At 46.8% G+C, this 13,497-nt stretch overlaps 1 protein-coding gene across 8 annotated transcripts in view; it reads left to right on the forward strand.

Moving 5' to 3' along the window:
* Window positions 1-13,497, forward strand: part of DYSF (dysferlin) — a 284,587-nt gene that overhangs the window by 63,286 nt on the left and 207,804 nt on the right. For all 8 annotated transcript variants that reach the window (XM_067468433.1, XM_067468436.1, XM_067468437.1 and 5 more), the window contains exons 7-13: window positions 602-730; window positions 3,452-3,514; window positions 3,602-3,652; window positions 7,332-7,362; window positions 7,467-7,582; window positions 9,224-9,350; window positions 10,722-10,825. In XM_067468433.1, the coding sequence (XP_067324534.1) occupies window positions 602-730; window positions 3,452-3,514; window positions 3,602-3,652; window positions 7,332-7,362; window positions 7,467-7,582; window positions 9,224-9,350; window positions 10,722-10,825 (621 nt within the window). The remainder of the gene's footprint in view (window positions 1-601; window positions 731-3,451; window positions 3,515-3,601; window positions 3,653-7,331; window positions 7,363-7,466; window positions 7,583-9,223; window positions 9,351-10,721; window positions 10,826-13,497) is intronic.

A 13,497-nucleotide genomic window follows, 5' to 3' on the forward strand; every position in this document is an offset into this window, starting at 1 on the left:
TAGATAGATAGATAGATAGATAGATAGATAGATAGATGATAGATAGATAGATGGTAGATGGCAGATATAGATAGATAGATAGATAGATGATAGAAGATAGATAGATAGATGGTAGATAGCAGATATAGATAGATAGACAGATAGATAGATAGATAGATAGATAGAAGATAGAAGATAGAAGATAGATAGATAGATAGATAGATAGATAGATAGATAGATAGATGGTAGATGGCAGATATAGATAGATAGATAGATAGAAGATAGATAGATAGATATCTAGAAGATAGATAGATAGATAGATAGATGGTAGATGGCAGATATAGATAGATAGATGATAGATAGATAGATGGTAGATGGCAAATATAGATAGATAGATAGATAGATAGATAGATAGATAGATGGATGTTTTCTCTCCTTCTTGCCTGGCTTTGCCCAGAACTAGACGCAGGGTTGTTATTAGAGGCAAAGAGGTCTGACTCAAGTAGCAGAAGAGAGTGGGACTGGGGCTTCCTTCCACCTGGACCCCGTCCTCCTTTTCCTGCAGATTTAGATGATGACCCCGGCTAATCCTCACCCTTTCCTCCTTCCTCTGGGCTTCCAGATCCGGGTGAGGGTCATTCAAGGGCGGCAGCTCCCCGGGGTCAACCTCCGGCCGGTGGTCAAGGTCACGGCAGCCGGACAGACCAAGCGGACAAGGATCCGGAAAGGGAACGGACCGGTTTTTGACGAGGTGAGAAAGACACAAGGTAAAGCGAGGTGGGGCACCTTATTAGTGCAGTGAAACATGGCTGATTTTTTTCGTGTCAGGAGCGAGTTGGGAAACTGCAGGTCGCTTCTGATGAGAGAGAATTGGCTGTCTGCAAGGATGTTGCCCAGGGGATATTGCCCGGATGATCTCTAGGAAGAGAGTTGCATAGGTTTTTGCAACGGGCTTTTTCTAAGTCTTAGAAAGGATCAGGGTTTTTTCTGTTGCAGCTGTTATGGGTTAATTGAGTGTGATATTAGTTCCTGTATATAGTGAGGCACGAAGTGTTTGGAAACTTTTGAGCATTGTGTTCTAAGCTTTGCTTGAGGGCTCGTTTTGAGCTGAAAAAACCCTTGTTTTGTGCCAGGAGCAGTTCTGCTGCATCCTGAAGACAAGGTCACTCTATGGAACACTAAGTAAGAGAGACTGTATATTATTCTGTTACATGTCTACATATCACCGCTGCACTGCATCCTGTCAGATCCCCAAAATCTGGAGGAAAGCAAGAGTCATCGCCATCTTGAAGCCAGGCAAAGACCGTAATATCCAAAAAGCTACAGACCAATCTCCCTGCTGTGCCACCTCTACAAAGTTCTGGAGAGACTTATTTTGCATAGAATTATGGAAAATATAGACCCTTGTCTGATCCCACAGCAAGCTGGCTTCAGGAAAGGCAAAAGCTGCACATCGCAAGTGCTGAACCTGACTCAGCACATAGAAGATGGCTTTGAAAGGCAGCAGATCACAGGAACTGACTTCATAGACCTGTCAGTGGCTTATGATACCGTAAACCACCCCTTCCTCCTGAGAAAAATGTATAATATCACCAAGGGCGACCACCTCACCCGCCTCATAGGAAACCTGCTACAAAACAGGAGCTTTTTTGTTGAGTTCCAGGGCCAGGGAAGCAGAGGGCGGAAACAGAAGAGCAGCCTGCCTCAGGGGAGCGTGCTTGCTCCATCCATGTTCAACATCTACACAAATGACCAGCCACTGCCAGAAGGGACAGAGAGCTTCATCTATGCTGATGATCCTGCCATCACCGCTCAAGCAGGGAGCTTTGAGATGGTTGGACAGAAGCTCTCTGAAGCTCTAGGTGCTCTTACTGCCTCTTACAGGGAAAACCAGCTGATCCCCAACCCATCTAAAACACAGACATGTGCTTTCATCTCAAGAACAGAGAAGCATCCCGAGCTCTGAGGATCATTACCTGGGAAGGAATCCCACTGGAGCATTGCAGCGCACCCAAGTACCTGGGAGTCACTCTGGACCATGCTCTGACCTACAAGAAGCACTGCCTGAACATCAAGCAAAAAGTGGGCGCTAGAAACAATATCATACGAAAGCTGACTGGCACAACCTGGGGATCACAACCAGATACAGTGAAGACATCTGCCTTTGCGCTGTGCTACTCTGCTGCTGAGTATGCATGCCCAGTGTGGAACACATCTCACCACGCTAAAACAGTGGATGTGGCTCTTAATGAGACATGCCGCATTATCCTGGGGTGTCTGCGCCCTACACCACTGGAGAAATTACACTGCTTAGCCGGTATTGCCCCACCTGACATCCGCCGGGAAGTAGCAGCCAATAGTGAAAGGACCAAGGTAGAGACACCTCCAGCTCATCCCCTGTTTGGGTATCAGCCAGCACGTCAATGGCTTAAATCCAGACATAGTTTTCTAAGATCAACAGAGACACTCGCTGGAGCACCTCAGCAAGCGAGAGTTCAAAAGTGGCAGGCTCAAACCCAGAACCTCAATCCATGGTTGATCCCAAATGAGAGACTCCCCCTGGGCACACAGAGGACTGGGCGACTTGGAAGGCGCTGAACAGAATGCGCTCTGGCACCACGAGATGCAGAGCCAACCTCAAGAAATGGGGCCACAAAGTGGAATCCACGACATGCGAGTGGGAAGAAGAGCAAACCACTGACCACCTGCTGCAATGCAACCTGAGTCCTGCCACATGATGCACAAGGGAGGACCTTCTTGCGGCAACACCAGAAGCACTCCAAGTGTCCAGAGACTGGTCAAAGGACATTGAATCAGCTACCAAACTCACACATTTTGTATTTTCCCTGTTTGTTTGCTTTGTTCTGTTAGAAATGTAATATAACTGACTGGCTGCCCTGACACGAGAAATAAATAAATATCTACATATCACTATTGATTGAAGAGGACTCACTGAAGATACTTTGTTTGGTTATATTTTGGTGAGAGCAATTCTTCTATCTTGTTTTGTATACAGTGAACTTCATTTTATTTCTACTTAAAGCGAAAGACTCATGTGTTTTTTTATGAGTTATTTTTATCACACTTAGAGTTAAAAAGGGCTAAGTCATTATGTGGGCTGCTAACACTAACGCTGACACAGAGCTGGGGAGCCACCACCGAGAAGGAAGGCTCTCTCCCTCGTCCCCACCAACCGTGCCTGAGACGGAGGTGGAAGCGAGAGAAGGGCCTCCTGGGATGATCTTAGGGCTCGTATTGGTTTGTAGAGAACGATGCGATCGTGAAGTTAGGCAAGTCCTGAACCATTCAGGGCTTTGTAGGTAATCACTCGCACCTTGAATTGGGACCGGAAACTCATTGGCAGCCAGTTTGGACAGGGGGGTTGACTGCTCCCTGTAACTTGCTCCAATTCTGCAGTGTAGGTTGATACACCCTTGGACACACCTCAAGTCTACCCTTCTGTTCCCTGCAGACCTTTTTCTTCAACGTCTTCGATTCCCCGATGGAGCTCTTCGATCAGCCCATATTCCTCACGGTAAGTCCAAGCCTGGGAGGAGTCCAAACTGGTTGTTGAGGGTGAGTTGAACATGACGCACCTTTGGTGTCCCTTCTGCCCTTCCAGGTGGTGGACTCCCGCTCGCTCCGGACGGACTCGGTCATCGGGGAATTCCGGGTAAGTTTGCTCCCTCGTTGCCTTTTGGTGGATGGGCCTTTTTGCCTTGTTGTGTTTCCCCTCCATCCTTAGGAAGAGGGATCTAGAAGGGCTGGCTCAGAGTTCAAGATTCCATCTGAACATGAGGAAGAACTTCCTGACTGTGAGAGCCGTTCAGCAGTGGAACTCTCTGCCCCGGAGTGTGGTGGAGGTTCCTTCTTTGGAAGCTTTTAAACAGAGGCTGGATGGCCATCTGTCAGGGGTGATTTGAATGCAATATTCCTGCTTCTTAGCAGAATGGGGTTGGACTGGATGGCCCATGAGGTCTCTTCCAACTCTTTGATTCTATGATTCTATGATTCTAAGTTGTCTCTGACCTACTGGCCATTCCCCCACTTCGCCCTATGAGGAGAGGCTCAAAGAGCTGGGCATGTTTAGCCTGAAGAAGAGAAGGCTGAGAGTAGACATGATGTATAAATATGTGAGGGGAAGTCATAGGGAGGAGGGAGCAAACTTGTTTTCTGCTGCCCAGGAGACTAGGACATGGAACAATGGCTTCAAACTACAGGAAAGGAGATTCCACCTGAACATGAGGAAGAACTTCCTGACTGTGAGAGCCGTTCAGCAGTGGAACTCTCTGCCCCGGAGTGTGGTGGAGGCTCCTTCTTTGAAGGCTTTGAAACAGAGGCTGGATGGCCATCTGTTGGGAGTGCTTTGTATGTGATTGTCCTGCTTCTTGGCATAATGGGGTTGGGCTAGATAGCCCACCAGGTCTCTTCCAACTCTAGGATTCTAGGATTCTTCCCAGTATTTTGCAGTGGGACAGTGTCCCTCCAAAAGGATCAGCCTTTACTGGTGTTGTCTCATCATTTCTGCGAACTGAGAGAGAGATTGAGAGAGATTGACTGACTCTCCAGGGGCATGGAGACTCTATCTATCTGTCTCTCCATCTTTTATCTATCCTTCCCTCCCTCCCTCCCTCCATCTATCCGTCCATCCATCCATCCATCCATCCATCCATCCATCTATACATTCATCCATCCATCCATCCATCCATCCATCCATCCATTCATTTATCCATCTATCTATCCATCCATCCATCCATCCATCCATCCATCCATCCATCTATCCATTCATCTATCCCTCCCTCCCTCCCTCCCTCCATCCATCATCCATCCATCCATCCACCCATCTATCTGTCTGTCCCTCCCTTTATCATCCTTCCCTCTATCATCATGTATGTATATACGCATGTATCTGGATAGATACATACATAGATCATCCCTCTCTCTGTCACCCCACCCACCTACCTACCTACCCACCCACCCAGCTGTGTGTGTATCCATCCATCCATCCATCCATCCAGCCATTAGTTCATCCATCTCTGTTCATCTGTCTGTCTGTCTCTCCATCCATCTCTCTAATTCTCTATCTGTCTTTCTATCAATTAGTTAATCCATCTGCCTATTGTCTACCTATCTGTCTGTCCATCCATCCATCTATCCATTAATTCATTCATCTGCCCATTCATCTCTGTCTGTCTATTGGTCCATCCATCCATCCATCCCTCTAATTCTCTGTCTATCCATCCATTTCTCCATTAGTTCATCCATCAGCCCATTCGTCTGTCCGTCCATCCATCCACCTATCTATTTCTCTAATTCTCTGTCGATCCATCTGTCTATCAATTATTTTATCGATCTGCTTATTTGTTCATCCATCCGTCCACTCATCCATCCATCCACACATCCATCCATACATCCATTTTTCTAATTCTCTATCTCTCTATCTGTCCACCCATCTATCCATTAGTTCATCCATTCATCTGTCAGTTTACCCACCCACCCATTTCTTTAATTCCCTAATACTCTTATCTCTCTATCTGTCCATCCATTCATCCATTAGTTCATCCATCAGCCCATTCGTCTGTCCGTCCATCCATCCACCTATCTATTTCTCTAATTCCCTGTCTGTCGATCCATCCGTCTATCCATTATTTTATCCATCTGCTTATTTGTCCATCCATCCGTCCACGGATCCACGCATCCATCCATTTTTCTAATTCTCTATCTCTCTATCTGTCCATCCATATATCCATTAGTTCATCCATTCATCTGTCGGTTTACCCACCCACCCATTTCTCTAATTCCCTAATACTCTTATCTCTCTATCTGTCCATCCATCCATCTCTCCATTAGTTCATCTAACCATTTGTCTGTCCGTCCATTTACCCAGGCATCCATCCATTTTTCTATCTCTCTGTCCATCCATCCATCCATCCATCCATCCATCCATCCATCCATCCATTTCTCTAACACTTTATCCCGCTATCTGTCCACCCATCCATTTATTCATTAGTTCATTCATGTACCCATTCATCTGCCTGTCCGTCCATCCATCTATCCACCCATCCATCCATCCACTCACCCACCCACCCACCCATCCATCCATCCATCCATCCACTCACCCACCCACCCATCCATCCATCCATCCATCCATCCATCCATCCATCCATCTATCTATCCATCCATCCATCCATCCATCCATCTCTCATCTATCTCTTTCTATTTGTCATCTATTCATTCATCTCTATCTCCACCTTTCCATTGATCCATCTATTGATCTATTTAGCTGTCTTTCTTTCTTTCATCTGTCCATCCCTTTTCTCTCTCTCTTCATCATTCTTATTGATCCGCCTCTTGCTTTATCATTGTTCTCTCTATCTACATGGATCCATCTGTTTTGGGGTCTTATGGAGTGATATTGAGGTTGGTGGCTGGTGAGCCTCTAAGGGGAGGGTGTTCGGAAGTGGGGGCCACAGCTGAAAAGGCCATATTTCTTTCCAAAGTTCCCCCAAAAAACCTGGAGCATAGACAAGCCTGTCCTTGTGTCCGGCGAATGTGGGGAGACGGTGGCGTTGAGGTTCAGCCTGATCTGTGTGAACCTGAGCTCCAGCCCCAATCTCTGTGTGAAGCTGATTCTCTGATTGTATTTCCAACTGAGCAAGCCACTGAACATGTATCTCTCCCTGACAGTGTGGAAACTGTTGTTGATGCTGAGCTCAGTGGCGAGGAAAGTGAAACTGAACAGCTGGATGAAAATGTTTTGGAATCCAGCCGTGATAGCTCTCCACCTGGGTTTTTTAATGAGGACCGAAGGGAACAGATAGCTAGAGACAGGAGTGATTCACAGTTTCTACGAAGGTCAAATAGATTACAGGAGAGACAGGTCCAAGCTTCAAAGTCAAGGGGCGTTTCAAGGAATATCTTCTTTGGTATAAGGGGCCTCCTTCCGGGTGTCTTGTTAGATCAAGCAACGTTTTGGACTGCGGCTGTGCCTTGGCAGAATTCCTGTGTTCCATGGCTGGTAATCCCAGAGGCTTCTAGTTTTCAAGTACCTGGTTAGCGAGAGGCTAACAGGTTCCTGGTTCTTGTATTGTGGCTTTTGGAATTTTGCTCAAGTTCAGAGATTTTCCTGACTGCTGTGTTTCTATTGTGGCTTTTTGACTTTGCATTTGCCTTTCTTTTGTAACCAATTTTTCATAAATAAAGAAGGATTGTTTTTCCTACAGTCCAGTGTGGTGGATTTAATCTTATGGTCTCGTTTCCTGATCTGGGATGCAACAAGTGGTGAGAAAGCATGATGGGTTTTGCAACCCTCACTCGGGATGTCCTAATAAAATCCTCTTTATCCTTTGCAGCTGGACATTGGGACAATTTACGCCGAACCCAGTGAGTGGAACCTCCATTCCCATTGCTTGCGTTATCATTGTAATAGCCGAGGCTATATCAGCATTGCAGACATATAGCATTTTGACGGCTTCTTTCCCCCTTAGGGCATTGTATCCTCCGAAAATGGCTGTTGCTTTCAGATCCGGAGGACTTTTCGGCCGGAGGGAGGGGCTACTTGAAGGTCAGCTTCCATGTCCTTGGCCCTGGGGACGAGGTGCCCGTGAGTATCCAGATAAAGCTATTCGTATATATATATATATATATAGAGAGAGAGAGAGAGAGAGAGAGAGAACTGTGAACTGTTCAATATGTTCAGGGGAGCGTGCTTGCTCCATCCATGTTCAACATCTACACAAATGACCAGCCACTGCCAGAAGGGACAGAGAGCTTCATCTATGCTGATGATCGTGCCATCACCGCTCAAGCAGGGAGCTTTGAGACGGTAGAACAGAAGCTCTCCGAAGCCCTAGGTGCCCTTACTGCCTACTACAGGGAAAACCAGCTGATCCCCAACCCATCTAAAACACAGACATGTGCCTTTCATCTCAAGAACAGAGAAGCATCCCGAGCTCTGAGGATTATCACCTGGGAAGGAATCCCACTGGAGCATTGCAGCGCACCCAAAGACTTGGGAGTCACTCTGGGCCATGCTCTGACCTACAAGAAGCACTGCCTGAACATCAAGCTAGAAACAATCTCATACGAAAGCTGACTGGCACAACCTGGGGATCACAACCAGACACAGTGAAGACATCTGCCTTTGCGCTGTGCTACTCTGCTGCTGAGTATGCATGCCCAGTGTGGAACACATCTCACCACGCTAAAACAGTGGATGTGGCTCTGAATGAGACATGCCGCATTATCATGGGGTGCCTGCGCCTTACACCACTGGAGAAATTACACTGCTTAGCCGGTATTGCACCACCTGACATCCGCCAGGAAGTTACAGCCAATAGTGAAAGGACCAAGGCAGAGACATCTCCAGCTCGTCCCCTGTTTGGGTATCTGCCAGCACATCAATGACTTAAATCTAGACATAGTTTTCTAAGATCTACAGAGACACTTGCTGGAACACCTCAGCAAGCAAGAGTCCAAAAGTGGCAGGCTCAAACCCAGTACCTCAATCCATGGGTGATACCAAATGAGAGACTCCCCCCTGGGCACACAGAGGACTGGGTGACTTGGAAGGCGCTGAACAGACTGCGCTCTGGCACCACGAGATGCAGAGCCAACCTTCAGAAATGGGGCCACAAAGTGGAATCCTCGACATGTGAGTGTGGAGAAGAGCAAACCACTGACCACCTGCTGCGATGCAACCTGAGCCCTGCCACATGCACAAGGGAGGACCTTCTTATAGTAACACCAAAGGCACTCCAAGTGGCCAGATACTGGTCAAAGGACATTTAATCAACTACCAAACTCACAAATTTTGTATTCTGTATTTTGTATTTTTGTATTCTGTCTGTTTGTTTGCTTTGTTCTGTTAGAAATGTAATATAATTGACTGGTTGCTGATGACTCAATAAATAAAAAATAGAAATAATGTGAACTGTTTTTGGATTAATCCTTTTTGGATTAAGCTTCAAGTGCTATATGATCTTGATCTGTTGGAACATTAACCTTTGTCTTCAAGAACTTTTACCTTTTATTTTTAATAAACTATAAAGACTTCTGGCTGTGTGTGGTTTGGTGTCTTCAGCAAGGCGAATGTACTCTGAGGTGCAACACCAGCCATGAAAGTCTTCGACAACACAACCTGAAGTTGCCCTTCAAACCCCAAGAAGTCCTAAACTAGAAATCCCAGGCTGCATTCTCACTCTATTTCCTTCTTCCTCATTCTTTCCTTTCTGCCTTTTTCCAGTTGGAGAAGAAGGAAGCTGCCGAAGAAAAGGAAGACATCGAAGGCAACCTTCTCAGGGCGACTGGAGTGTCCCTCAGGGGGGCCCATTTCGCCCTGAAGATTTACCGAGCAGAAGACCTGCCCCAGAGTGAGTGGTGCCGGGTTCCAGTCCTCATTGACCCACAGCTGTCTATTAGAACCGTACATTTGGAAGGGGTCCCCCAAAGGCCATCTAGCCCATCCCCCTTCGGCCATGAAACAGAATCCTAGAATCCTAGAGTTGGAAGAGACCTCGTGGGCCATCCAGTCCAACCCCCTTCCAAGAAGCAGGACAATCGCATTCAAAGCACCCCCAACAGATGGCCATCCAGCCTCTGTTTCAAAGCCTCAGAAGAAGGAGCCTCCACCACACTCTGTGGCAGAGAGTTCCACTGTTGAACATCAAGTTAAACATGAGCCAACAATGTCATGTGGTGGCAAAAAAAGCCAATGGGATGTTGGCCTACAGCAAGAGGAGCCTAGTGTCTAGATCTAGGGAAGTCCTGCTCCCCATGCTCTATTCTGCTTTGGTTAAACCACTTTACCTGGAACATTGTGTCCAATTCTGGGCACCACAATTGAAGGGAATGTGTCCAGAGGAGGGCAACTCAAAGGATCAAGGGTCTGGAGAACAAGCCCTATGAGGAGCGGCTTAAAGACCTAGGCATGTTTAGCCTGAAGAAGTGAAGGCTGAGAGGAGATATGATAGCCATGTATAAATATGTGAGAGGAAGCCACAGGGAGGAGGAGGGAGCGAGCTAGTTTTCTGCTTCCCTGGAGACTAGGACGCAAGGGAACAATGGCTTCAAACTACAAGAGAGGAGATTCCATCTGAACATGAGGAAGAACTTCCTGACTGTGAGAGCCGTTCAGCAGTGGAACTCTCTGCCCCAGAGGGAGTGTGGTGGAGGCTCCTTCTTTGGAAGCTTTTAAACAGGGGCTGGATGGCCATCTGTCAGGGGTGATTTGAATGCAATATTCCTGCTTCTTGGCAGAATGGGGTTGGACTGGATGATGGCCCAGGAGGCCTCTTCCAACTCTAGGATTCTAGGATTCTATAACTTCCTGACTGTGAGAGCCGTTCAGCAGTGGAACTCTCTGCCTCGGAGTGTGGTGGAGGCTCCTTCTTTGGAAGCTTTTAAGCAGAGGCTGGATGGCCATCTGTCAGGGGTGCTTTGAATGCAATATTCCTGCTTCTTGGCAGAATGGGGTTGGACTGGATGATGGCCTATGAGGTCTCTTCCAACTCTTTGAGTCTATGATTCTATGAATTGTTCCTGTTGCTCCAAGAGCTTGGAAAAGTTGCCTTTTTAGCACTACATCTCCCAGAATTTCCTAGCCAAGGGCAGCCAAATGGTTGGTGGAGAGGTTCTAGAACTTCTATTCCTTCAAAAGGTTGGCGATGAAGCTGTTGGGTGATTCTGGATGCATTTTGGAGCAGGCTTGTCACCGCTTTATTTATGCCTTCCTCTCCTTCCAGTGGACGATGCCGTGATGGACAGCGTGAAGCAGATCTTCGGCTTTGAGAGCAACAAGAAGAACCTGGTGGATCCCTTTGTGGAAGTTACTTTTGCTGGGAAAACGGTATGTGTGCCAAGGCATAATTGGGTTTTGGGCTTTGACCAAAGTTGACCCAATTCACTTCTCAAGGTTTTTCTTAGGGTGAGGACTATTCAGAACTGGATAATTTTAGAAAAACACGACATTTGAGAGATCATAACCTTTTGGAGAAGACTTTACGTACTTAGGTGATCCCTCATTGTCCAAGTAAGATTGTCCTCCAAGATCAGTGTCCTGTAGGCTGTGGAGCCCGCTTCTTGACCTGCATCTTCTCCCGCAGTGAGGGCATTGGTTTCCAGGTGGAAGGTGGTCTCAGTTGGAGTTGGCTTGATGTGCGTTCCTCTTGGCACGTTTCTCTCTTTCGCCCTCCATTCGTGCATCTTCGAATTCTGCAGCACTGCTGGTCACAGCTGACCTCCAGCTAGAGCGCTCAAGGGCCAGGCTTCCCAGTTCTCGGTTGTCTGCCACAGTTTGTAAGGTTGGCTTTGAGCCCATCTTTCAATCTCTTTTCCTGCCCTCCAACATTCATTCTTGAGTTCTTGAGTTCGGAGTAGAGAAACTGCTTTGGGAGACAGTAGTCGGGCATTTGGACAACGTGGCCAGTCCAGCGGAGTTGATGGTGAAGGACCATCGCTTCTGTTGGGGTTCAGCCTGCGTGTGAACCTGATTCTCTGATTGCTGAACCTGAAACTACACATTCTGATGAGAATGTTGCAGAGCCAAGCGGTGATAACTCTCCAGAGGAGATAGCTCCCGGCTTCCTTAATGAGGATAGAAAAGGACAGATTTGGAAAAACAGGAGTGAATCACAGAGTCTGCGAAGGTCAAGCAGATTAAGGGAAAAGGAAGCTCAGGCTTCAAAGCCTGGAGGCGTGTCACGAAACAGTTTCTTCAGTTTTAAGTGCCTCTCGCCGGGTTGTCTCGTTAGATCAGGCATAGTTTAGACTGAGGCATTACCTTGGCAGATTTCCCTGTTTCCTGTGGCCTACATCCCAAGAGGCTTCTAGTGCTCCAAGTACAGTTAGTGATTTGCTAACAGGTTCCAGTTTTTTACAGTGTTGCTTTTGGAATTTTGGATTTAGTTCATGGATATTCCTGACTGCTGATTTTTACTGTGGCTTTTTGACTTTTCCTCTATTTTGTAACCATTTTGCATCAATACAAAGGGATTGTTTTTTCCCACAGTCAAGTGTGATGGATTGTTATCTTATGGTCTCGTTTCCTGCTCTGGATTGCAACAGTTTTAATGCTGGTGGTCTTTGCTTCTTCCAGCACGCTGACATTTGTCCGCTTGTCCTCCCAAGAGATTTGCAGGATTTTCCGGAGGCAACGCTGATGGAATCATTTCAGGAGATGCATGTGACGTCTGTAGACCACGTTTTGCAGGCATAGAGCAGGGTTGGGAGGGGAATACTAGGCATGGTTAGAATCACTCGGATAACTCGTCATTCTTAAGAATTTCGTTAAAATTACCTTTTTGAAGCAATATTGAAGCTTTTTTAAAAACCGGAAGTCCCTTTGCCCTTCCAAAGTTTTTTCCGCCATTTTTGTGTTGACTCAGAAAGTGAGTCGGAAATTATTCAGCTTTTCCCCGCTTCTGGTCCCTGGCACTCGGATCAAGCCAGAGAAGCCAGTTTTAAACCAGAGAAGGAAGGAATTTCCTGGCTTCGAATCAAGCCAGGGAAGCCAGTTTTAAAGCCAGAGAAGGAAGGTATTTCCTGGCTTCGGCTTAAGCCAGAGAAGCCAGTTTTAAAGCTAGAGAAGGAAGGAATTTCCTGGCTTCAGCTTAAGCCAGAGAAGCCAGTTTTAAAGCCAGAGAAGGAAGGAATTTCCTGGCTTCGGCTTAAGCCAGAGAAGCCAGTTTTAAACCAGAGAAAGAAGGAATTTTCTGGCCTCAAATCAAGCCAGAGAAGCCAGTTTTAAACCAGAGAAGGAAGGAATTTCCTGGTCTCGGCTCAAGCTAGAGAAGCCAGTTTTAAACCAGAGAAGGAAGGAATTTCCTGGTCTCGGCTCAAGCCAGAGAAGCCAGTTTTAAACCAGAGAAGGAAGGAATTTCCTGGCCTTGAATCAAGCCAGGGAAGCCAGTTTTAAAGCCAGAGAAGGAAGGAATTTCCTAGCTTTGGCTCAAGCCAGAGTAGTCAGTTTTAAATCCAGAGAAGGAAGGAATTTCCTGGCTTCGGCTCAAGCCAGAGAAGCCAGTTTTAAAGCCAGAGAAGGAAGGAATTTCCTGGCCTCAAATCAAGCCAGAGAAGCCAGTTTTAAACCAGAGAAGGAAGGAATTTCCTGGCTTCGGCTCAAGCCAGAGAAGCCAGTTTTAAACCAGAGAAAGAAGGAATTTTCTGGCCTCGGATCAAGCCAGAGAAGCCAGTTTTAAACCAGAGAAGAAAGGAATTTTCTGGCCTCGGATCAAGCCAGAGAAGCCAGTTTTAAACCAGAGAAGGAAGGAATTTCCTGGCCTCAGATCAAGCCAGAGAAGCCAGTTTTAAAGCTAAAGAAGGAAGGAATTTCCTGGCTTCAGCTTAAGCCAGAGAAGCCAGTTTTAAACCAGAGAAAGAAGGAATTTCCTGGCTTCGGCTTAAGCCAGAGAAGCCCGTTTTAAAGCCAGAGAAGGAAGGAATTTCCTGGCCTCGGCTCAAGCCAGAGAAGTCAGTTTTAAAGCCAGAGAAGGAAGGAATTTCCTGGCTTCGGCTTAAGCC

The sequence above is a fragment of the Anolis sagrei genome, chromosome 5 (genome assembly GCF_037176765.1).
Source record: "Anolis sagrei isolate rAnoSag1 chromosome 5, rAnoSag1.mat, whole genome shotgun sequence".
Taxonomy (NCBI): Eukaryota; Metazoa; Chordata; class Lepidosauria; order Squamata; family Dactyloidae; genus Anolis; species Anolis sagrei.